This window comes from Staurois parvus, unplaced genomic scaffold, assembly GCF_062004578.1.
Source record: "Staurois parvus isolate SC_StPar_1 unplaced genomic scaffold, SC_StPar_1.0 ptg000077l, whole genome shotgun sequence".
NCBI classification, from domain to species: domain Eukaryota; kingdom Metazoa; phylum Chordata; class Amphibia; order Anura; family Ranidae; genus Staurois; species Staurois parvus.
The window spans coordinates 3,564,531-3,591,570 of NW_028317873.1; the positions used below are offsets into that span (position 1 = coordinate 3,564,531).

The following is a 27,040-nucleotide window of genomic DNA, read 5'->3' on the forward strand; positions in this document are numbered from 1 at the left end:
TACTAATAAAGTGCCCATCAGAAGAACAGCCTGAACAGCTTTTTAAAGCGGAGCTCCAGTTAAAATGTACAAAAAAAAAAAAAAGTCAGCAGCTACTGACTTTTAAAAAATAGATACTCACCTGTCCCATGATCCAACGATGTCCTCACCACAGCCAGTTTCACTGGCCAAACTCTCTCCCCGGCGCTGGCATCTTAAGTGTGGGCACCTGGCTGTGACAGCTTGCGGCTTCACAGCCAGGTTCCCACTGTGCATGCGCGAGTAGTGCTCCATCTTGTGAATGGTCCCGTAGTATTTTGGGACCTGTCACATGTCCCAGAAGACTACGGGGAGGCAGGGAGGACAACGTCCGCTTGTAATCGCCTAGGCGATCACAGCAGAAGTGGGAGCGGGTACCTTTCAAAATCAAGTACCCACTCTCCAACGGTGCCAATCCTTAACAAGGAGCGGGGGGTGAGGTCTTAAAGCGGAGCTCCGCGTTAAATCGCAATTCCTGGTGGGAGTTTACTTTTATTTGTTACAGGTATTTTTATAGCTCAAACAATTTCTTCAACACTTTAAATATATTTTGATTAACAACAGTCCATGCCCTCAAGGTCCCTACCTTCAGTGCACATACTAGGGTCAATTTAGACAGGAGCCAATTAACCTACCATCATGCCTTTTGAGTGTGGGAGGGAAACAGAGTACCTGAAGAAAACCCATGCAAGCACAGGCTTGCATTCATATTTACTTCACAAACACATTGAACAGAAAGATGGAAGAAAGCTGCGCTCCTTTTTATTGAGGTGTGGCTTTCTTCCACCTTTATATTTGGTGTGTTGGTGAGGAGGGTTGTGGATTGCTGGTAAGCCTGCACCCAAAATCAGAGGTGCTGGGGCATGAAGGTCTGTAGCAGAGCAGTGGATTCTTAGGTTTATACAGAAATACTACACTCTGACTTTACTTGCTGCTTGCTTGCTCCTGGTCAGTAACTTATAAAGTATAAGGCTAGGTTCACATCTGTGCAGGTGGTGCCGCTGCGGATCTGCACGAAAATCCGCGCAGCTGCACTACCCGCACAGAGGCACGCCGCCCGCACTGGAAAACGCAAACGTACTGGGAACCGCGGGCTGCGTTTTCAGAAGAAGTGCAGGGACTTCTTCCGTGCGTGTCGAGTGGCACAGGAATCCATTCAAATGAATGGGCTGTCGTGCCCGCGCAAAACGCAGCCCGCACGGCTGCATATATGTGAACCAGGGGTTAAAGTTAGTGCTGCCCAAGTCAGCAATGATACCTTCATTATTCCCTCATAAAAGATTGCCTTATAGTAATAACGATACTTTTGATTTCAATTTCTGTCTTCTCATATTTATGAAATACACCATATGGTAATGATTATTTAAAGTGGCATTCCAGTCAAACCCTAACACTGAATCTACTCCCACCCCCATTCTAAGCGTATTCTACAGTTGCAAGAAAAAGTATGTGAACCCCTTGGGATTACGTGGAGTTTTGCATGAATTGGGCATAAAATGTGCTCTGAACGTCATCTAAGTCACAACAATAGAAGAACACAGTCTGCTGAACATAATACTACACAAACATTAGATGTTGCCATGGTTTAATTGCACATAACATGTAAACATTCACAGTGCAGGGAGGAAAAAGTATGTGGGGCCCTAGCATAATGACTTCTCCCAGAGCTAATTGGAGCCAGGAGTAAGCCAACCTTGACTCCAATCAGTGTGATGATATTGGATGTGTTGCTGACAGCTGTCCTGTCCTTAAAAAACACACATCTGTTTTGGGTTTACTGGTTTCAAGAAGCACTGTCTGATGTGAACCATGTCTTGCAGAAAAGAGCTCTCAGAAGACCTACGATCAAGAATTGTTGACATGAAGCAGGAAAGGGTTACAAAAGTATCTCCAAAAGCCTTGATGTTCATGTGTCCACGGTAAGACAGACTGTCTACAAATGGAGAAAGTTTAGCACTGTTGCTACTCTCCCTAGGTGTGGTCGTCCTGTAAAAATGACTGCAAGAGCACAGCGCAGAATGCTGCATGAGGTAAAGAAGAATCCCAGAGTGTCAGCTAAAGACCTACAGAAATCTCTGGCACATGCTAACATTTTTGTTGACACATCTACAATAAGGAAAACATTAAACAAGAATGGAGTACATGGGAGGACACCACGGAGGAAGCCATTGCTGTCCAAAAAGAATATTGCAGCACGTTTGAAGTTTGCAAAAGAGCACCTGGATGTTCCACAGCACTACTGGCAAAATATACTGTGGACAGATGTTTGTGTAGTATTATGTTCAGCAGACTGTGTTCTTCTATTGTTCTGACTTAGATGACGTTCAGAGCACATTTTATGCCCAATTCATGCAAAACTCCACGTAATCCCAAGGGGTTCACACACTTTTTCTTGCAACTGTATCTACCCTGGAAAAGGAAATATGCCTATACTTACCTATACTTACCTATCTAAAGCTGCTCTAGTCCAACAACATGACTGGCTGCCAGTGTCGGCTTTAGTGTAGAGGAGGGACAGCCGACAACGAATGCCTCATAGCAAGTCTCTGGATGATGTCATCACCCAGGCCCTGTGGCCCTTTTCATTTCCTCTCCTCTACACTGAAGTCAGTGCTGGGACCCAATCATGTGACTGAACCAGAACAGCTTAAAAATAGGTAAAAATAAGTATAGACATCTTTTCTTTTATGGTGTAGATAGAACAGGCTTAGAATGGGGGTGGGAATAAACGAAGGCTTGTTTAGGGTATGAATGGAATTCCACTTTGAAGCAAATATTATGAGAAAAGACCATATAAGGCACAGACCCAGATCTGATTTTTTAAATGTATTTTTTTATTTTTTTAATACCAGCGAAAGGCATACCCAAGTATTAGCTTACTTCTGCGTGATTTAGTTAGGAATACACAATATAAATTATGATGAAAGCAGTGAACTGGAAAGGTACTTGGATGTCCCTCAGAGAGTCCTGCTTCTCAGGCCTAGGACCTCTTTCAGTGATTGCATTAGAAATGTGGCAAGAGACCACAAAATGTGGGAGAACAGCAAAGAAAGAGGAGAGAAGAGATGGCATAGGATTACTAGCCCATTATCACAAGCCCACAGCATTTCAATCTAGATACCCAGGAAACCCCAGGATCGTTTAAAACCTTAGCATATCCCCCACCCAACCTTATTCATACATCCAATTATTTGTGATGACAAATAAATAATATTTGATTCAAAAGAAAAGTACTAACTATTCTAGTAATAACTATTCTATTCCTTCTGATTATGATGTCACAAATAACGGAAGCACACCCTGCAATAAGAAACGCTGCAATAAGAAACGCTGCAAGCTGTGCAACCAAATCAATCCATCAAAAAGTGTCAGACACTCAAAAGGGATCTTCAATATTTCTGGATCATACAGCTGCACCTCCAGTAATGTTTTGTGTACCTTATCCAGTGCAGAAAATGCAGCAAAGGTCTTATGTTGGCGAAACAGGACAGAAGTTGCAAACAAGGATGAATTTACACAGACATACCATCAAAGAACATAAAGAAGATGACCTCTGCACACCTGTAGGACACCATTTCACGCAACCAGGCCACAATATGGGAGACCTCAATGTTTTAGTTCTTAAAGGAAATTTCAAATCCATCCAGGAAAGAAAAACTTTTGAACTAAGAATGATAATTCTATTTGACACAAGAGATAAGGGCCTGAATTTGGACATGGGATTCCTCACTCATTATCCAACAGTTTTATGACTATTAGCTGAAGCTTGACTCCCTCTGTGTGAGTGTAGTATCCCCCCTCCCCCCTTGCTTTGGCTGTATCTTATCTCTAGCCTCTCTTTTTTTTTTCTCTTCATCTCTTCTAACATTCTGCTGAAACTTTGTGATTTGCACAGTACTGCTTGGACTTTGAAGAAGGGGACATACCCCAAAAGCTTGTCCTGAAAATTGTATGTTAGTGCAAATAAAATTGTTAAAGTCAGTTAGAAATTGAAAACAAAATAAAACTGATTGCTTTCACTGCATTTCCTTTGATATTGTTTTTGAAAATTGATCTACAAAATTTTCATTGTGGTTGATTTACCAAAACGTGAGAGTGCAAAATCTGGTGCAGCCATGCATGGTAGCCAATGAGCTCCTAACTTCAGCTTGTTCAATTAAGCTTTGACAAAATAAATGGAAGCTGATTGGTTTCTTTGCAGATCTGCACCAGATTTTGCACTCTCTAGTTTTAGTAAATCTCCCCCACTATGTCCATACAGTGTCCAATGTAATTCACACTTCACATTCCAATCCTAGATGCTCTGTGCACTAAAATGACCATTTAGATAATTGCTTTAAGACAATGATTGGGCAATGTCGCCCCGCCATTGTCCCCATTCACTCCGGGGGGGGGGGGGGGGATTTACTAAAACTGGTGCACTCAGAAGCTGATTGCTACCATGCACAGCTGCACCAGATTCTAACTTCAGTTTGTTCAATTAACTTTTGGCAATAAAACTTGGAAACTGATAAGTTTCTATGCAGAGCTGCACCAGATGTTGCACTCTCCAATTTCAGTAAATAACCCCTTCCATGAGAAGTCCTAGTCAAGCTGAAAAAGGCTTCTCGCTTTCTGCCAAATTCATCCCAATGTTAAAAAACAAACCCATTTTTCTTCTCTGTCTTAAAGGATAACTATAGTTTTGAATTGAGTGAACAGGGATTAGAACCGCTGTCAGTTTTTTTTTGCTGTCTGTGCCCTCAATGGGGAGATTCACCCTTTTTATTTGTCCTGTTTACCATTATCATTGAAAGTAAAAGAAAATCCCAAATTTTTGGTAGTCCCCAGAAAAGTAAGAGTGGGGAAATCTTTCAATTGGAACACTAGTTCTGGTGACCTGGTGGTCCCCAAGAAATTTCCTCTCACTTCCTGTTTGGCTATGGGACAGAAAGTGAAGGTAAATCTCACCGGGACAAAGATGGCAAAAATAAACCTTACAGGGGTTATAACTTTCCTTTACTCTATCCAAAATGAAAAAAAAATGCCTATAGTTCTCCAACCACTTGCCCTCCTGAGGATTTACCCTCCTTCCTGACCAGGCCATTTTTTGCGTTAAGGTGCTGCGTGGATATGCAACGCTGCACGCCAATGAAATTATCGCCCTTTAGCTTTCTTTCTATGGCATTTGATAGGCTGTGCGGTTTTTATTTTTTGCGCTATAAAAAAAAAAGATTTCCAGTTTTGAGAAAAAAATATTTGACTTTTTGCTATTAAACATGTCCAGTAATAAACATTTTAAAAATCTAATTTTGTCATAAATTTAAGCCAAAATGTATTCTGCTACATGTCTTTGCTAAAGAAAATCCCAATACGTGTAAATTAATCGGTTTACGTGAAAGTTATTGCGTTTATAAGTGCCGGTATATATACTGGGATTTTTGTTTTATTTTTTTTACTAGTAATGGCGGTGATCAGCGACTTATAGCGGGACTGCGGACATTCTGACACTGGGGGGAACTGCCTTGGTATCACTGACATCCCTAGTGACACCAATACAGTGATAAATGCTAATAAAATGCACTGACACTGTACTAATGGCACTGGGCAGGAAGGGGTTAACATGAGGGGCGATCAAAGGGTTAACTGTGTGCTGTTTTACTATGTGCTGTGTCCGTGTGCTTCACTGTAAGCACACTGTTTTGGATGGTTGTACTGTGCACAGCCATCCAAAGCAGTGTGCCCGAGCTGACAGGGAGGAGAACTGTTAGTAAACAAAAGCTGAGGATGTCAATCACAGTTTGTGTCCTGTAGCTCCCGCCCCTGGAAGGTGCAAAATCAGACTAACTTCTGCATAGAAACTAGTCAGCTTCCAGGTTTTATTGCCAAAGCTTAATTGAACAAGCTAAGGTTTGAAGCTGATTGGTTTCTATGCAGAAGTGAGCTTGACTTCGCACTCTCCAGCTTTAGTAAATAAGCTCCTTCGTGCTCTGGACTGAGACAAGTACAGACTATACAGGCATACGCTTTGTTCATATTTCATGTCAGAGGTTTACAACCAGGGGGAGGGAGCTAGTAACAAGCATAAGCCCCCTTTTTATCACTCCTGCTACTTTTTTTATCACTTCATGTGTGAATATGCTCAGTAATCATGATCATGCATGCTTATATGATAATGATAAAAAAAGTACAACAAATGTTTTTGGACCATTTCTTTTTTCTGTTTGTGTAGACATATTTTGTCATATTTCTGTTTTTTAGGTGGTTTGACTGTTGTATGTTATAAAGGAAAAAAGTTAAATTAAATGGTATACTTTCCATTTAACTTTTTCAAGGTGCTGTTTTCACACTTTTTTTACAGCTGTTGTCTAAGGCTTCGTTCACGCTAATGCAATTTCTGATACGACTTTAGTCGCACAGAACTGCATGACAAGGGAAATCACAATGGTGCCTGTTCACATTAATGCAACTCAGCATGGGGCTATTTTGGAAAAGGTTCCTGTGCTACTTTGGTGTGACTTACAGTGTGACGTGGCCCCAAAGAATATGCAAAATCGCAACCAAGTTGTTTCAAAGTCACAGTACATAATTGCCCTGAAATTTGTGCCAAAACGACCACCTCTATGCCGACGACACACAAATCTATCTCTCAACCCCCCACCTCACCCCCTTGGTCTCAGCCCGAATCACACACCTACTGAGCGACATATCAGACTGGATGTCGCTCCACTTCCTTAAATTGAACCTCTCCAAAACCGAGTTTCTTGTCTTCCCCCCAGCCCGGACACCACCCCCCATTGATTTCTCCGTCACATCCAACAACGCTACCATCAAACCCGCCCTGCAGGCCAGAGTACTGGGTGTCATTCTGGACTCCAACCTATCCTTCCAGCCCCAAGTCCAATCTTTAACAAACTCGTGCAGACTCCACCTCCGCAACATCGCCAAAATCCGCACGTTCCTAACCCCAGAAACCACTAAACAGCTCATCCACTCTCTCATCATATCACGACTCGACTACTGCAACTCCCTCCTCACTGGCCTGCCTCGCCGCTGGCTATCCCCTCTTCAGTCCATCCTGAACACGGCTGCCAGACTCATTCACCTTTCCAACCGCTCTGTCTCCGCCACCCCCCTCTGCCAATCCCTCCACTGGCTTCCGATTGCGCAACGGATCAAATTCAAAATCCTAACGCTGACGTACAAAGCTGTCCACCATACTGCCCCGTACTACATCTCTGACCTAATATCCAAGTACCGCCCAGCACGCACACTCCGCTCCTCACAAGACCTCCTTCTCTCTAGTTCCCTGGTCTCCTCCTTCCATGCCCGCCTCCAGGACTTCTCCAGGGTGTCACCCATCCTCTGGAACTCCCTGCCCCAACCCATCAGATTATCACCTACTCTCCTCTCCTTTAGGCGCACCCTGAAAACCCATCTCTTCAGGGAAGCCTACCCCACCCCCTGCTAACTTGCCGACCTCCACTCTTCCTACCACTCCATCCCCCACAGCTATCTCCTCCTGTGCCACCACCCCCTCCCTCCTAGATTGTAAGCTCGAAAGAGCAGGGCCCTTGATTCCCTCATGTTTTGCATTGTATTGGTATTGTTCTGTCACATGTTCTGTCTCCCTTTGTAATGTACAGCGCTGAGCGAACTATTGGCGCTTTATAAATACTGTATAATAATAATAATAATAATAATAATAAAATCCCATTGCATTAATGTGAACTGAGCCTGAAACACCTGAAATAACAACAAAGCACACTCAAAAACCAAATGAAAAAAACTAAGAACATACACAAAAGACATTTTCCAGAAATAATCAATCAATTTCACTCATCCTTTGTAGCAGCCTAAACAACTCTTACAGGTAATTAATAATTGTATTTACAGGAATTTTAAATTAGGACAAATTGAACAAAAATGTAAAATAAAAAAAGAGGTTTTGGGAACATTCAAGGGGCTGTCTTGCTAATATAATGACTGGAATAAAGTATGTTTGTCAGATATGTTTCCTTATGTTGCTTGCTTACCAGAAACAAGACACACTGCAGACAGACAGGCTATTGTTGAGACATCAAGGTTAAGGCTCTGTAAATGTAATGAAAAATTTCTAATTGAATCCAGCCATTCACCAAATCCACGAAGGCACTGAAGTCTGTGCAGCACTAGTCCATTACAAAACACAAATTCATCTGCAGTTACATTAGACCTGCAAGGAAAAAAATGTATATTAATTTTTATAAATAATATATACTTTCTACTGTTAAATATAAAATAATCCTTTTCATTAAGAGCGCTATTAATATAAACTGAACTAAACTGCTCCGGGATGTGAGACCGAGCACTTAGTGTTTATATACGGAAAGAAGGAAGGAAGCACTACAAATCAACTTATTCACACACTTGTATTTTTGTGATTTGTAATTCTTCTAATTTGTTATGTACGCTGTAGCGCTGCACTTGTCACTGTATTTGTAAGATTTTCCTGATATGAGATAAAGAATAAGTGCATTAGCGGCTACTTGCTTGGGAAAAAATGTCTTATTATATTATATTTTATTTAATTAACACTGCGGTTATTTATTAGAGGTGTAGTTGGTATCTATAGAAGTGCGCAAGATTAATTAATTGATACGTATGCTAGGGGTGTTTTGATACTAATAAGCAAGTAATTTCCCTGTGTCATTGAGGCGGTTCAAGGAAAATATATAATTCTAGTGCTCACATTATGGCATCAAAGCTAAGTACTCACTAGTATGTATTGTATATTCCTCCACCATTTAAGGCTGACCTGCTATATGTTATTCTAGAGAGGATCACACTTTATTGTCCCGCAAAATTACTTCTAATGGGAGGCTTCGATGCCATTCTTTCTCCTGATTTAGACAGGCCTACACCACCTAAATCTTTTGCCGGGGATTTATCTAATTGGGCCTTTCTATTGGCTGACCGAGGCCTGGAGGTAGAAACATCCCTCTACTACAGTGGTTCTCAACCTGTGGGTCGCGACCCCTTTGGGGGTCGAACGACTCCTTCACAGGGGTCCCCTAAGACCATCAGAAAACACATATTTCCGATGTGTAAAGAGCAGCTACTGTGTAGAAAGCAGCTGCTGTGTTGAAAGCAGCTACTCTGTCAAAAGCAGCTACTGTGTTGAAAGCAGCAGTATTGGAGGTAAAATGACACTCATGAATTATAATTACTGGGTAAATAATTTTATGGTTGGGGGTCACCACAACATGAGGAACTGTATTAAAGGGTCACGGCATTAGGAAGGTTGAGAACCACTGCTCTACTAGATCCTACCCAGTTTTAATAAACAAAGACTTTCTAAACAAACAAAATCCAAATGGATCTGCATTTTACATTGGGATAATCAACAAAATGTTTAGGCTGGATGCAAACCTATGTGTTATTTCCCTGATGTGTTTCCCAATGAAATCATAGAAACACATGAAAACGCATGTCAGTGCACGCTGACTTGCCACAATGTGTGTGTCATGAATTTTCAATGTGCATTTCAATGCACTTTAAATTGAATGTTAACACGAATCATAATGCCCATCAACACATTGACGTTCATCTTGATGTGTTTATGTGCACTATGATTTATCAATGTGCACCATGAAGTGAGTAGACACACATCTTAAAGCATGTGTTGCAAAGTATTTTGGTTCTTTCCATTTCAATTTCAATGGAAACTTCATCAAGCAAAAATGAAAAGATGAGAATCCAGTTTTAATATAACTCAGTATCTTTGTAAGCATCAGGGATATATTCCAGCAGAGTAAAACAAGCAATATATTAAAAATAATGGGGTTGATTTGCTAAAACTGGAGAGTGCAAAATCTGGTGCAGCTCTGCATATAAACAAATCAGCTTCTGGGTTTTTAGTCAAAGCTTAACCTCCCTAGCGGTATGATTATTTCAGATTTTTGGTGCTGAAAGCGATACCATTTGTTTGCATGGAAATATGTCGTTTTTTAATTGTAGGCCTGTAATTTAGGAATGATTCACTGAAATCTGTCCGAACAAGAGTCTAGGATATGATAAAACTTGAAACACGAAATCATAAATTATAATTTAATAAATAATCATAAAAAACAACAATAATAATACATTTAATTAAATAATATAATCAAACCAAAAATACTGAAATTTGAAATATAGCGTATTCACTCAATTCTGCAAGTGGTTCTGATTTACTATCGCTGTTCTCTAACTGGTCTAAAACCAATTTTTGACCTAAAGGGACGCTTTTTGGACACCATGGACGTTTCTCAGTTTCCAGGCAGAAAGAACAGTCAAACCGCAGGCAGGGGACAGGACAAAGCAGTAGGGACAAAATGTATGTGAAATGCTTTGAAACAGCAATGTTTTACTATATAATAATCATTTTCAAAAAAATGTCATTTTTTTAAATATTCAAATTTGCTGCCGGGTTCTGGCGCCCGTACGTCCCGACGTCACAGGGACCGGATCACAGAAGCCGGATGCCGGCATCGGCCGGAGGAGATGGCCGGGGACGCTGCAGGGGACACATCGCGGGAGCGAAGGACAAGGTAAGCTCTGCAGGGAATCCCTGAGCAACGCCGCATGATAAGCCCGAGTGTAGCTCGGGGTTACTGCTTTTGGTACTGAAACTCTACCCCGAGCTACACTCGGGAATACCGCCAGGGAGGTTAATTGAACAAGTTGAAGTTAGAAGCTGATTGGCTACCATACAGAGATGTACCAAACTTTGCTTTCTCCAGTTTAGTAAATCAACCCAATGTGTTTTCACAATTGGTAAATCTCTCCAAAGCATTGTAAAACTGCATATTATATAGCCCAGGATATATCCACAAACCTTAACCAGCAATAATACCTCCAGACCTTTGGGCCTATTCTTTTTTTCAGGTAGCACAACTCATGCATTTTGCTGCATAAAAAGGCATTTGAAAGAACAAATCCCATTCTTATCATAAAGGGCTGGTTCCCATCTATGTACTGCAGTTTAGTATGAAGGTAAAGGGAACTATATGGGATCGTGTAAATCCAGCCTTAATTAATTTTAACTAAAATACATTTATTGAATTATCCCTTTCTTACCAGTGTCCCTGTTATGAGGTATTGTTATCACATTCTACTGCATGAATTAGATCCCCAGTCTCATTTCTGTTATTCCTCTACGCTACAACAGTAAGAGGACCAGGCACCCCTGGTTTCCTGGGAATCCCAGCATTCAGGGAGCTGTCCTTGGATAAAAGGTGTCCACAGATTGGGTTCCTAGTTAAAGAGTGGAGTCCTTGGGAGATGCACTCTGTGGTGGTGATGAATCGCCAGATAACACAATGCACGGTATCCTGTTTGTAAACATTAGGTCCTGCAGGTCCATGCTGGGCCCAGAACTGCCTGAGAACAGACCACTGTGATCCTTCTCTGTCGGCATGTCAATCACCCTCTGGTGACATACACTCACCGGCCACTTTACTAGGTGCCAAAAAATTATCCCCCACACCATTACACCACCACCAGCAGCCTGAATTGTTGATACAAAGCAGGATGGATCCATGCTTCCATCATCATTATTATTATTATTATTTAGGATTTATACAGTGCCAACAGTTTGCTCAGCAATTTACAATATAAAGGGAGACAATACAGCAATGATACAGTTCAATACAAGAGGGTTAGGAGGGCCTGATCCTGGGAGCTTACAATCTAACAGGGAGGGTTTGGTGGAACAAAAGGTAATAACTGTGGGGGATGAACTGAGGGGAGAAATAGACGATAGACATTATTTTGGGGCAGAGTTGTAAATGGCTTTATATGTTATTGTTAATGTGTTGAATTTTATTCGTTGGGCAGTGGGAAGCCAGTGGAGGGATCGGCAGAGAGGGGTGGCAGACATGGAACAGTTAGTAAGGTGGAGGAGTCTGGCAGCAGTATTCATGACAGACTCATGAGGGGATAGCCTGCGATTAGGTAGGCCAATGAGGATGGAGTTGCAATAGTCAAGGCGAGAGATAACATAAGTTGCTTAGTAGTTTCAATGTTTAAAAAGGGGCATATTTTGGAGATGTTACGGAGGTGAAGTCTACAAGATTTGGACAGTGATTGGATTTGGGGCTGAAAAGACAGGTCAGAATCCAGGATTACACCTAGTACCTTGGCATGAGGGGAGGACTAATGGTTGTATTATTGATCGTGATGGAAAAGTCATGGGAGGGGGTACAGGCTGGAGAAAATACTATGAGCTCAGTTTTAGAAAGATTGAGTTTGACATTTCATATTGTTTTTGTAATTTTTCTTTTCTGTTCAGCCAGCTGGGTTGAGAAAAAAAAAAATTGTGTTCACTCTGCATTACTCTCACTATTTCTATCTCCACTTTCTCTAATCGCTTTCTTCATTTACTCCCTTTTCCTCTTTCTGCTTAGCTTTTGCTGTGTAGGGCAGGGGTCTTGAAACTAATATCACATCCAGCCCTGACTGACTAGCAGTGGATGCATCATTTTATGTATTGTAATACGGAGTCCGGCACATTCACTGCCAGCCAGTCATAACCATCCCTCAGTGCAAATTACCTCCTCCCTCCCTCCACTGTGGTCAATTTCTAGGACTGCCAGCTTGCCCCCAGCATTTACAAGGGAACCGGACTTCCTCCGTCCAGACTTGCTCCACCTCCCAGCTTCCACCCTCCTTCTCAAGCACCTTAAAGGTAAGGGGAAAATCTGAGCACACATGGATATAAGCAGGGACCAGGGGCGGAATGACCATTTCAAAACTCGGGCACTGCCTGAGGGCCCAGGGTCAGTAGGGGGCCCCATGAGATGCCCCTGGTACCTTTTTCATAGGCTTTTTTAAGTTTGGGCAAGGACACGGGCCCCATGATCCCCTATTGCCCGGGGGCCCCATGAGTTGTCAGTCCGCCCCTGGCAGGGACTCTGCTGGGCACATGTGGATCTAAGTGGGGATTCTACTGAGAACACATTGATGTAAGGAGGAATTCTGCTGAGCACACATGAATGTAAGGAGGGGCTGCTGGGCACATGTGGATGTACAGTAAGTGGGGACTCTGCTGAGAACACATTGATGTAAGAAAGAATTCTGTTGGACACACATGGCTATAAGGAAGATATAAGGAGGAATTCTGCTGGGCACACATGGAATAAGGAGGAACTCTGCTGAGCACTCCTGATTGTAAGAGGGGGCTCTTATGAGCACTCCTGGATGTAAAATTGATTTTCTCTTTTCAGCCTGCAAACATTTGTAAAATATACAATGTGCCCCTTGTGCTGAAAAGTTTGAAGACCCTTGATTTGGAGCACAGCTTCAGGAACCATCATGAGGTTTCCTCAGACTGTAGATGGCTAACTACAACAACACTCATATATGTACGAGGTTCTAATTTATATTTACAATGACCTCATTCATTTAGCACACTAGCAATCCTCCCCACCTTTCCCAGAGATGTTCTTCTCTCCACTGAATTTCACTTCATATAATACACCATATTAATCACGTTACAACACTGTTTATTTGATTGAAACTCTTGTACTAATATATACCACTATTTAAATACATTTGAATGCTGATGCCACAGGCAGATATATTTGTTGTCACGTTTAATAAAAATTGAATGCAACTGAAATTAAAATCAGTTTCTATACTTACAGATTTTCAAAAAAAGAGATAAACTAATAAGCAGGGTTCAGTCCGTCATGTGGTCTTTCAGCAACTTAATTCGGTTGAGCTGAGTCGAAAACTGAACGCTGCCAGTCAAAAAACAAAAATAGCTCATACGATTGTGCCATCATTTGTTTCGTTTTTCTAAAATAAACCCCAGCTTGCTGGATCGGGCACTTTTGATTAACCATCGATTGTGGCATGAAAATCGCATTCCACAGCTGGCAAAAAAAACTGTTCAATCGTTTGTTTTCGACTCATCTATGGCCGGCTTTAAAGTCTGTTCCTGTTAGAACAAATTCTGTAGAAATTTCAAAATATAAACAAAGCAGGATTACCTGATTGAAAGCCTTAATAGAAAAAGTTCCAGAAATGCCATTTCTATCAGTAATGTCTGATCATCCGGTGAAAGTTCACCAAATCCCGGAATTTTTTCTGCCCATTTTTTAGAGATTTCAATGGAGATAGTAAGAAGATTGTAGAACTGTTGAATACATTCTATATCTGTGCTGGCAGCCGCCTGATCAGTATCAGCAGAGTACTGTGGATTTTAACAAACAAATAATTAATTGGGTAAATAATTCTGAATAACTTTTGTTTCATTTTTAGGAATATTTTCTATTAATTTTTATCATGTAAACAGGAAAATATTGCCAATATAATTTTTAACATAAAAAGGCCATATACTGTATAAAATGGACATACTCCCCCCCATCCATAAACCATCAGACAAAGATTAGGATTCATTTACATTTTTGCAGTGTGTTAACATGTGTTATGTTGGTCAATAATGTGCATTGTGTTACTCTACTGAAAACAATGAGCTGCCAAAACACAAAAATGTTCAGAAAATTTAATGTCTCACAAAATTTTTAAACAATGGACTGAAGCACACTATGGTGCATGGCCATGCATTTTGATGTAAAGCAATGCATGTGCACTCCTTTAGTGAGTTGGGTTGCCAATAAAAATGACTAGTAATACAATGTAGGTATCGTCCATCGCTGCACATTACCCCAGTGTAAAAATATAAATTGGACCTTAATACAGAAAGCACATTTACAATAATGCAGCACGATTACAAAAAAATGAATAATCATTGTCTGGATAGATATTTTGCTGTAACAACTCTGAGTACCAAGATGTAAAGTCATTTTTTTTATTATTTTGAATAGAGTAAAGAATTTTAAAGACTGCTGTCCAATGTCCCATTTGGGAAATTTTCTTTTACTTCCTGTACCAGAGACAAAACAGGAAGTTAATGGAAATCTCTCCAAAGCAGGGAAATCCTCTTTTTAGACATATGTCATAGGAACAGATGTCCTCATTGGAACATGTTCCCTCACCTCCAGTTTCTGTGACAATTTAACATTTCCCAACACTTTTTTCATGACAATGGTCACCAGAACCAATGAAGAAGGTGAATCTCCCCAGAAACATAGGCAGCATTAAAAACCTGAAAAGAGATGATGAATAAAAACATTACACTTGAATCTATAGTTCAGAAAGTTTTATTCAAACAAACAAGGTAGCATGTTTCGACCGTCACCTTCTTCAGGGCTAAAAAAAAAAACATTTAAAGAATAACCCTGAAGAAGGGGGTATCATTTGGCCCCTAAAACACAGTTTATATGAATAAAAATGTTTGTGGACTCTAGATTCTATTCTAAAGCATGGTGCTTTTATTCATCCTTTGGTCTTAGGAAGTGATCATTCACCGAAGTATTTTACATCTACAGACATGCATGCATGCACAAAGAAAACATTCCATGTTCATATGATTTACAAATTGTTACATTACATCATATTTTTAGTGGTACATACTGTTAATGATTGTTTATGACATATACTTTTTCAATTAATTTAACCCCTTGATGCTGGCGTCACATAAATATACAGCCTCACAGAACTGGGCTTTTTTTTCAATATTTGTCTTTGTCACTGAGAGCCCCGGGTCCTGTACTAACGATCAAGACCCACAACTCCCAATTCACCTCTGATTGGCTATCACAGTGATCAGTCACTGTGAAGCCCACCCCCATGTTCACTTTCTTTCTGCATGGAGAGATACATTGTATCTCTCTCTCTCCTTGCACAGAGAAAACAAAGAAAATAAATAATAAAAATTAAAAAAAAAATACCTAGATCAAGGTTTGATCTAGGTCAGTGGCAAGGTTAGTGTTTGGGTCAAGGTCAGGGTCAAATGTCAGAATTTTGTTTTACATTTTTTTTAAACTAGTATCATTGTCAGTTAGTGTCAGTGTTTTCGGTAGGACAAAAAAAAAAGCCCAATGGGCACTATTGTTTCTGGGCTGTACTATGGGTACAAACAACAAATAACATATACATATGTGGTATCACTTGTTCTTTGGTGGTAGGTTATGGTAGTAACAAGAAATACGTCGCTAAATTTTAAAAAAAGGATTTTTTTTTCTATTTTGGGCCAGTTTTTCTTTGATAAGAAAAAAATCAGTCAGGAGATATCCATTACCATTTAACACCAAATGAAAGCCCAATTTGTCCTGAAAAAAAAGCAAGTTATAATCCACCTGGATACACAAAGTAGTTGTGATGATATGTACGGTTTTACTAACACATGTCAAAGTTGCTAAATTTTACTTTATTTTAATGAAAAAAAAAAAACATGAGCAGAGATGGTTTTTTCAATGAATGAAGGTAACAATGAAAAGTTTCCCGTGTCAGGGTGGCTGCATTTAGGTTGAAATCTTCAGTCCTCACCTCAGGTACGCACCAAAAGTGCCAACTATTCATGTCCTTTCTCAGGATCCTTCTTGCACGTTTTGGATATTTCTTTGGCTTGATTACAATTATCATTACCTGTCTCTCTGGCTTTTGGCCTTGTTGGGACCTCATGATGACGCACAGCAGTCCCACCATTTGAAATTGCTGATTTGTGTTCTGTATATCATCATTGTTTAGCACCCTCCTAGTCAGCTAAGGAGAGCTAGAGTCCTAATTGTTAGTCAGAGGCTGAGTAGCAGCCTGTGCAATAGTCAGAGGATCAGATTCAGGTCAGAGCTGAGAGGCTCCGCAGATCAGTTCTCTGAGACTTCCCCCTGCACTAGGACTTTGGAGAAAGTTCTAGAAGCAGTGAGCAGATGTTAGGAGTGGCTGATCTGCACCTTTGGGAAATCCTGGCTAATCCCCAACAGGAAGCTTCGCAAGGGGCCAGGACAACCCTTAAAAGGCACAAAGCCTGCTCAGAAGCAGAAGAGGAGGAGAAGAGTTTGGGTGGATGAGGACGTGAAGGCTGGAGAGCAGGAGCCTGGGAGGGGCCAGATGGGAAGGGGATCATCTCCTGGCAGGGACCTTGGAAGGAGGAAAGCTTGGACCTTAATCAGCCTCCTGACAGAGGACCACCTGTGTAGTAGGGAAGGAGCGGCCCAGCTAGAAGGCCTGGTAGCAGCCACCGACCCACTCATAGCATAGGAGGAGGACCAAGTGAGTAACCCTGCACCCCCTGGGCCAGATAGGGAAAGGAGCACTCTGGTGGGAAACCAGTTTAGCAACTACCAAAGCGGCAGGCACTGGATCCCCTGCTCCTCCAGGCAGTCAGATAGAGGAGCATCTAGGGTCTGGGGTGGTACTACAGGAGACACTGGCTAGGTCTCCGAAAGAGACTGTTTTCTGGAACCACTTGTACATAGTTCAGGAAGTTGTCCTTGGTTTCTCAGTTCCATTGGGTATTCCATACACCCTTTACCCTATCCATGTTAAAACCTCCCTAATAAAACTTTAAAACAAGCTCAAGGACTGGTTACTGAATCTTGAATGCAAGCTTGTGTGGAAATACGTGTTGCCTGGAGATACTGGCTAGCTCTCCGAAAGAGACTGCTGGAACCATTTGTACATAGTTCAGGAAGTTGTCCTCGGTTTCTCAGTTCCATTGGACATCCCGGGCACCCTTTACCCTATCCAAGTCGAAACCCCCCTAAAAAAACTATAAAACAAGCTCAAGAACTGGTTACTGATTCCTGAATGCAAGTTTGTGTGGAAATACGGGTTGCCTGGCTGTGCAGGACTATAGGGGGACACAAATACTTTGCAACTCCTATGGGGGTAGTGTTACAATTGTGATGAACAGGGAGCCATCAATTGAGTGTTCACTGCACCTGTTTTTATTATTCTTTTCAATAAAGAACAGGGAGTGTCTCATGCTTGTTAAAAATAAAGATTTCCCATCTACCACTGCAGCCATTTTAGCTTCCAGTGAAGGTCTCCTCCATTCTCCCTTTGATACACATGCCTGTAAGTTAATTTGTTGTGTTTGTTAAAGTCACATGTATATCCAGATCACATTTAAATGTATTTAATGTGATTTGTAGGTAGCTGTTTGCATGAAATGTGTTCATTGTATGCAATTATAAAAGTCATATGTACAAGCATATTGTAACTTCAGTTTACGTAATTGTATTGCAGTTTTACAGAACTATTTGCAGACGTAAATTCAGTTTTGGAATGAAACAATGCTGCTTCTGTCAGTTTTGTTAGCTGTCAGATAACCGTTAGTAGGACAGCACAGCTAGCAACAATCACTATGTTCTCCTGGCAGGGACAGCTCACCACACTCCCCTGCCGGGAGAACATAATAGCTCAATGGGAGGGATTCCCCCATCAACACTGTATTCGGGAATCGAGTGATTCTCTTTTCTGCAACCTGTAGCTGCAGGAAAGAAAATTGCTTTATCTCTGGTGGGCTTTCGACTACGGACACAGGTCATACATTAACTTGTGCAGTGCCATGCTTCATGTTTCAATCTAACTGAAATGAAACAAATTGGCAGGCACAGGAACATGATGATTTACTGTTCTATATACTCTGTGTACAAGTCAACAAATGACACCATAAAACTACATTAATGCACATCTTATGGTGGTCAAAAACACAAAATGCAGGTAGGAAGGTTTATTCTGCCTTTACTGTTCCTGTTTCAAATGACTATTGATGAATGCAACATCTCTGTACCCCAGCCCCAGGTCAAGCTACACAAGTTCATTGCCTGGGGGTAACGTAACACCTGATTTACAGGTGGATTGGTTTTATTCATGACTTTCTGTTGGCTGTGTAATGGGAAAATTTCGAACTTACTGGGTAAGTTCACTTATCTCTTTAGGGATGTAGCACTCTTCTAGTTAGGTGCTAGGATAATCAGAGTTAGGTTAAGCATAGCTGTGTTTCTCTGCTCACCAGAAATTATGTCAGGTAAATTCAGTGTGGTATTCTGCTTAGCAGAGTACTGTGATTGATGAGGGAGGTTTGCCTAACTATGCCTGCTGCTCTTGCGCTGTTGGAGTTTGTCTGAGTTCTGTCTGCCTTCAGGAAGCTAGGAGAGCCTTCCAGAACATGGGATGGGGCTAGGCAAATGAACAGCATGTATATGGATACAGACCTGGCCAATTGTAAGGGAAGGCAGTCCCATTGCATGCTGGGAGTTGTATTTATGTTCTAGGAGCACATGCGCTCTGGGTCTTTCCCAGGAGTAGATTGCACCAGCCTGGCTGGAAGATGGCTGCCTCGGTTGGCAACTGTTGCCATCTGGCCTCAGGTGGGTCAACCTGAGGGCCTGAAGTTAGAGAGTGACTCTGGTTATTATTATTATTATACAGGATTTATATAATGCCAACAGTTTGCACAGCACTTTACAAAATTAAGGTAGACTGTTTCTCAGCAACCAGAAGCTCACTCCTGGAGTCAGCCATCACCTGAGGCTGATTGCAGGAGGTGTATTTAAGGAATGGCCAGACCTGCAGTCAGTGCCTTGGTGTATGTTTCCCATGAGCCCCTGTACCTGCATCCTGTCTGCTTCCTGCCTGATCCTGACGCTGCTTTGATCCTGACTCTGAACGAACTCTGCCTGTCCTGACCTCGGCTATTCCTGACCACTCTTCCGCTCGCTCCTGGTACGCTGTTTGCCAGTTTGCTACCGACCCGGCCTGCCCGACTACGTTTGATTGTATATATGGTTATCTGTTGGAGGTTGGGTTGTTTGCACTGTGTTATGTTTACCTTGCACTGCGTTTGTGTTGTTTAGTCTTAATAAATTGTCTTATTTACTCTATACCTGAAGCCTGCGTTTCCCTGTGTCAGTCCACACACCTCTGGTCATATCGGGAGCCCTGACATAGACATTACAGTTACAATACAATTTGGTACAAGAGGAAACAGAGGGCCCTTCAGTAAGCTGACTGAGGGGAATTATCCACCAAAGCTCTGTCTGGTATCACTGGAGGGTTTCGCCTAAATGATTGGAAGGAGTCAACCATTCTGTCTGTAAGCCTCATGAGTACTGACATTGAGGAATTTGGGGACTCTGTGTGCTTGCTACCTCCCCTGGTGCATGATAGTCAGCGTGGTCTGGAAAAAGTGAACACTGGCTAGTGTTCCAGCGGCCTGCAGAGTGCATAGGCTCGAATCTTCAGGGGAGGAAGGGCCAGGGCTCATCGACACAGGGTCACCTAACTTTCAGCATCACTATGGATCCTTAGAAGAAGGAATTGACAACTGGGGGTCAGCAGAGAAAGCTGAGTGGGCCCATGAAGTTGCTAAGAAGGGGGAGGAAGATGCCATCCTCACCCAGTGTGCGAGAAACCTGGGCTTCTGCGAAGCATATGCCAACAGGAGGCCTGACCTGTTAAAATTATGCTTGGGCTCGAGCGGAAAATGAGGCCTACAGCATCCCCATCAAACAGAAGGAAACTCCATATGCTCTACCAGGAAGTGGTGATAGGCAGAAGCTGCACAGATTCTCCCGCTCCCAGCATATCGTACAGTGGAAAGTGGCTTTGGAATATGGATATGACTACTCCTATGCACCAAGGAAGGGAAGAGAAATGGTGTGAAGAAGCGGTATGGGATTTCATGTATATACCCAAGCCCTTCCGCAACAGATCACAACCTCTACTATGGGAGGAATTCCTTTCTGTCAAGGAGAACTGGTGCCTAGGAAGGTCCATTTTCATTGACAAAGTTGTGATTAAGAAAGCCAGACGACGAAGTCAAGAGTGGGCCAGTAATACCTGAGGTCCTGATGGATGGATGGTCCAGATACCACTCCCTGATTTCTACTGCTAAAGAGGTCCCTTGTTCCTGATGGGACCTGTAGCTAAAAAAAAAAAAAAAATTCTGCAAATGTTGTGCCAGGGGCTCCTGACCGAAATTCGCAGTTCTAAGTTGTTACTAGAGGGCAAACCCTCTATTCCCCAACTCCCCTTCCCTTTCTATACTTACAAATTGAAGAAGGATGTGTCTGGAGATTGTTGCTATCTCCAGGGGAAATGGACTTCCAGTATGAGGACTTTTCCTATCCAATACCCAAAGCTACAACCTGGAGGGGGTAAACCCCTGATGCTCAGAAAACTCTTTGTTTTTTTCCTCCAGCAAAGCCCTTGTGAGTTTCTGTCATGATGAAAGGACAGTTGCTCACTTCTGTTCTACTCAAGTGCAGGAGAAACATCTGCCTATTGAAAGCTCTCCAGTTGTTTCAAGTTTCAAGCTCAAGTGTTAAAGGAACTGCAAATTGAAGGGGTAACTTCCTGGTTCTAAATCCCTTCCTTTACCTCCTCGTGACATGGGGGAAGGGTACTTTGGCTCATGCCTGGACATGCCATGCTAAAGTAAGTTTGGGTGAGCCATTGCTGTGATGTCGAGCAATGGTTTGCCACAAAAAGAAATTGTGCACAAAGGAAAAGAAACCTTTGTGAAGTCCTGAATCTCCAGCTAGTAAATTGAACTGTTGTCCAGTGTAGGAGGCAGCTTTTGTTCCTCTTTAGGAGATGTCTCTTGAGCTGTTGCCTTAGGGCCAGTTGATGGCTCATCAGCAGAGACTCCTACAGAAAGTCACTTCCAAACAACAGAGGAAGGATCCCTTGCTAAGTTCTTTATCTGAAAGGACACTGCAAAGATTCTTCCATGGACACTTTGCAAAGATCTTTGCTGTGAAGTTATTGTGCCCAGTGGGGGGAGGATCCCTTGCTGAGTTTATTGCCACTGTGTGGGTGGTTTGTTCCTGGTACCACAAGGAAAGGTGTTTTGCATGCAGAGAGACCCTAGCTCCCAATTCTCTGTGTGAGGGCCATGGACTTTGGTCAGCAGAGCCTGGGCCTCAATTCTGAACAAAAGGACTTTAAAGTGAATGAGCCTATTTTTCAAAGACATACCTAGACAGCTAAGATTAGTTAGGATGTCTACGTTTGTTTTCTTTCAGGGATCTGAGAGACGACGTGTCAAGAGTCACCCTTAGGGGGCCATCATTGGAACTGCCTGCTAAGAGAATATTTGGAGCAGATTTGATAATTGCATTTTTGGTGGGAAGATCACCTCTTAGTGCGAAGATGTTCCCACCCTTAGCTTATATAATAGGATGTGAAATGTGTGCATATCTGTTCCGTTTTCTCTTCCTGCAGGACTGCGAGGAACTACTCTGCCTCGGCTGAGGCTCTTCACTGTAACATATTGTACATGGCTGATAAAATCTAAAATGTTATAGGTAGTTTAAGGTATAGTTAGGTATGCTTTTACTTCACTCCACCAATTACTTCCATTTTGGTGGGGGCTGCACATAAAAGCTGCACTTGGTAGGGCTCTGCCTAAAACTTGTGAAGATGTTTGAAACTGTGTACATACTTGTACAGCAGATTCTTTATTTTTGCACTGCTAATTTATTTGCCCTTATTAGGTTTGAACATATGTTATTTCCCTTTTCCCCCTCCAAATTTGTGGGATACTCCGCTTAGATTTTTGTACAAAAAATTTTGTGAGGACATGGCCTATTTTGGCGGGGGGGAGAGTGTAGCACCCTCCTAGTTAGGTGCTAGGATATGTATAGTTGGGTTAAGCATAGCTGTGTTTCTTTGCTTACCAGGTAAATTCAGTGTGGTATTCTGCTTAACAGAGTGCTGTGATTGATGAGCTAGGTCTGCTCATGCTGCTCTGGGCTGTCGCAGTCTGCCGTAAGTGGCTTGTTAGTTGAGGAGCTCAGCCCTGTAACTACTACTACTACTACCGCTAAAGGGACTTTGCACACTCCTAAATCACATGCTGCTATATATGACAAAGGGAAGTCTGCTATCTATTGTCAGTCAAGACTTCTACAGTGCTCAACTAAGAGATCAGCTAGATGTCCTCATTGTGAACAGTATTGATTTGGAGTATCCTACTATAATTCCTCATCCTTATCCCTAGTTCTACAATAAACTCCATAAACAAAACATCCCTTAGACTGGCCATTGAAGATATATCTATAAATACCACTTCCTTAAATACAACAAGTGACAAGTTCAAAAAATCAACTAAGACAAAATCTTAAATCCCCATAACACAAATAACACCTTCACCCTTGAAGATGTGAAACAATAATATAAAAATGTGCCAAAGTTATATAAAAAAATGCAAACTAATGTTTATACAATCCACCCCATAAAACAAATACATATATTTGCTGTAAGTGTTCAAAATATATAAAAAGGTCCAAAAAGAAATAAGTATAAATCCAAAAATTATAAAAAAAATACGAAAATGAAAATGAAAGTCCTTCCAATCCTTTCTCACGATGATAAAACCTCAAAACCAAAGGGAAAAATTATATTCCTATTTGGATAATCACTAGAGTGTTGTCACAAATATTTTGTTGTACTAAAAAGATAATACACTATGTGATATTTCCCTTTTTGAGGTTTTATCATCGTGAGAAAGGATTGGAAGGATTGGAAGGACTTTCATTTTCATTTTTATATTTTTTTTATAATTTTTGGATTTATACTTATTTCTTCTTGGACCTTTTTATATATTTTGAACACTTACAGCAAATATATGTATTTGTTTTATGGGGTGGATTGTATAAACATTAGTTTGCATTTTTTTATATAACTTTGGCACATTTTTATATTATGGTCATTGAAGACACCAAGCTGAAGTGCGTGTGAGTGCATTTGGTTGAAGAAATACAATGTGCCTGGTTGCCAGGTGAGTAAAAGCCCATGGACATCATCCTTTGGGGACAGCTCTACAGGGACATTATACTATAAGGTCTTTTGGTGGTAGGAACTGATACAAATTATCTATATACTCTGCAAAACAATTGTTAGGGCTATAGAAAATAACAAAACAAGCAGACGTACCGTAGAGTAGTCAAGATCCCTGGGTGAAGAGTCTTCCACTGCTTGAATCAAAGCTTCCAACATACTGTTTGAGGGAGATGGCAAACTCCTTTGAGATGATTCTTGATGAGAAGGGCTTTTTGGTTTAGATGGAAGTCTTCCTCTTCTTCCTTTCAGACTGTCTGTTCTTACAACTAATTAAATGAATAAGATATACCATGTTCAAATGTATTTTCTGTAATGGATATAACTAAGGCAAGTACATTTAGGTAGCAAAACTATTCCCATTTTATATTATACTACAGTTTTGAATACAGTGAGGCTGATTTACTAAAAGAGTTAAGAATGTTTCCTCAATAAATCAATTGAAGATTGTAAAAAGCAAGTTACTATTTGTATATTTTACCTACACAGGATTTGGTGTTCAAAGAGAACACAGCTACAATTTATTGCTAAAATCCTTTAGTAAATCAGCCTCAGTGTGTCATGTATGTGACTGCATAAATTCTTCTGAATTCAGTGGAGAGTGCAGTGCTGCATGAAATTACCCTAAAGTGTATGTAAAAGCAAAACATTCTGTTCCATTTTGGATAGAATGGGGAAAGTTTAGACCCCAATGTCAACAAAACAGGGAGTAATGGGAAATCTTAAATGATAGACTTGTCATAAGAGCAACAGGTGAGGGAAAAACTCCCAATAGGGCTCTTTTTATGGTAACTGTCTAAGATAGGAATTCCCCTCACTTTCATCTCACTTCCAGTTATATTTCAAGGACAGGAAGTGAAGGGAAATCATCCCAGCAGGGTACAGACAGCAAAAAAAAAAAAACCAATCTGATAAGGGGCTTTAACTCTTTCCTACTCTCTCAAAAACATGTTCTGGCTTTACATACACTTTAAATCCACCAAGATCCCCAAGCAATCCATATACACTATATTACCATCAGATTGCCAGACAGAGAAGAGTGATTGGTCACTCCAGAGAACGTCACCACTGCTCTAGAGTTCAGTGGCAGCATACTTTACACCACTGCATCCGACGCTTTGCGTTGCACTTGGTGATGTAAGGCTTGGATGCAACTGCTCGGCCTAATCCATGAAGCTCTCTTTGCGCTGTTGTTGTGCTAATCTGAAGGCCACACCAAGTTTGGAGGTCTTTAACTATTGACTCTGCAGACAGTTGACGTCAGCATGTGTTGACCTCGCTCTGTCATTTTACGTAGCCTACCACTTGGTGGCTGAATTGCTGTTGTTCCCAGATGCTTCCACTTTGTTATACCCCTAACAGTTGACCATGGAATATTTAGTAGCAAGGAAATTACATGAATGGACTTATTGCACAGGTGGCCACCTATCACGGTACCACGCCTAAATTCACTGAGCTCCTGACAGCAACCTATTCTTTCACAAATGTTTGTAGAAGCAGTCTGCATGCCTAGGTGCTTGATTTTATACACCTGTGGCCATGGAGGTGATTGGAACATGTGAATCCAATGATTTGGAGGGGTGTCCCAATACTTTTGGCAATATAGTGTAGATCCTCAAGAATTTTTGTTTTTCATATATTTTATTGGGGCCCATTTACACCATAGTAACCTGTGGTAACTAGATGATGTGTTGAGACAGCCTATTATTCTTGAATAGGCCTCAACATTGGAAAACTTGCTCCTGCATGTTTATTTTTTTTCACCTGGGAAAACCAAAGTGCAGCTGCGATGTGTACGCACTTTGGGATGCCATTCAAAATGAATGATAATACACTTATCCATTGTGTTGCAGTGTACCACACTGAAAGTTTGTGTTACCACAGTGCAATGGGTGTGAACCAGACTTTATTTTTTTCTACCAGGGGTCAATACATATTTCAAGAGCCTGAATAAATAATACTGAAAAAGATATGCAGTAAAATACATTTACAAGTTTGGTTATTGTACTGAAATGCCCTTTTTAAAGAAAAGGAATTAAACATGTGGTATCATCAAATGCAATCAAGTGAAAGCCACTAGAATAAACAAAAATGTTCTTTAGTTATAATATTGTTAATTAAGTGCTTATACCTGTAACTCAGTGTTTCTAAACTCCAGTCCTCATGGACCCCCAACAGGTCATGTTTTCAGGATTTCCATTATTTTGCACAGGTGATTTGATCAGTTTCACTGCCTTAGTAATTACCACAGCTGTTTCATCTGAGGGAAATCCTGAAAACATGACCTGTTGGGGGTCCATGAGGACTGGAGTTGAGAAACACTGCTGTAACTCAAGGTTCTGTCCTTGGACCCCTTCTCTTCTCCATCTACACCTCCTCCCTTGGTCACTTGATAAACTCCCATGGCTTTAAGTACCATCTCTATGCTGATGACACACAAATCTATCTTTCTACCCCTCACCTCACCCCTTCAGTCTCCTCTCGCATCACTAACCTACTAAGTGACATATCGGCATGGATGTCACTCCACTTCCTCAAACTCAATCTTTCCAAAACTGAGCTCTTAGTATTCCCCCCAGCCGGTGCCACCTCCCCTGACATCTCCATCATGATCAATAACACAACCATTAGTTCCTCCCCTCATGCCAGGGTGCTAGGTGTAATCCTAGACTCCCATCTATCCTTTCACCCCCAAATCCAATCGCTGTCCAAACCTTGTAGACTTCACCCCTGCAACATCTCCAAGATACAGCCGTTCCTAACCTCGGAAACCACTAAGCAACTTATTCCCTCCCTTGTTATATCTCGCCTTGACTACTGTAACACCCTCCTGATTGGCCTACCTCATCGCAGGCTATCCCCTCTTCAGTCTATCATGAATGCTGCTGCCAGACTCATCCACCTTACTAACCGTTCTGTATCTGCCACCCCTCTCTGCCAATCCCTCCACTGGCTTCCCATTGCCCAACAGATAAAATTCAAAACATTAACAATAACATATAAAGCCATTTATAACTCTGCCCCAAATTACATCACCGATCTTGTCTCTAAATATCACCCAAACCGTACTCTCCGCTCCTCGCACGACCTCCTACTCTCTAGCTCCCTTATCTCCTTCTCCCATGCTCATCTCCAGGACTTCTCCAGAGCTTCCCCCATCCTCTGGAACTCTCTACCCCAATTTATCGCCTACTCTGCTCACTTTTAGGCGATCTCTGAAAACCTCCCCCCCCCCAGCCATTCACTGGTTAGATCAGTGTGTTGCTTCTCCTCCCCCAACAGTTTAAGATCCGTATGCAGCTGAGTACATAGGGTATGTCATCACATA

The 27,040-nt window shown here is 41.6% G+C and overlaps 1 protein-coding gene across 1 annotated transcript in view; it reads right to left on the minus strand.

Annotated features, from left to right (window-relative positions):
• Positions 1 to 27,040, minus strand: part of NR4A3 (nuclear receptor subfamily 4 group A member 3) — a 97,846-nt gene that overhangs the window by 15,271 nt on the left and 55,535 nt on the right. The window contains exons 5-7 of the mRNA XM_089669460.1: positions 23,809 to 23,981; positions 14,010 to 14,212; positions 8,034 to 8,212 (exon numbers count right to left, since the gene is read on the minus strand). Of these exons, the coding sequence (XP_089525586.1) occupies positions 8,034 to 8,212; positions 14,010 to 14,212; positions 23,809 to 23,981 (555 nt within the window). The remainder of the gene's footprint in view (positions 1 to 8,033; positions 8,213 to 14,009; positions 14,213 to 23,808; positions 23,982 to 27,040) is intronic.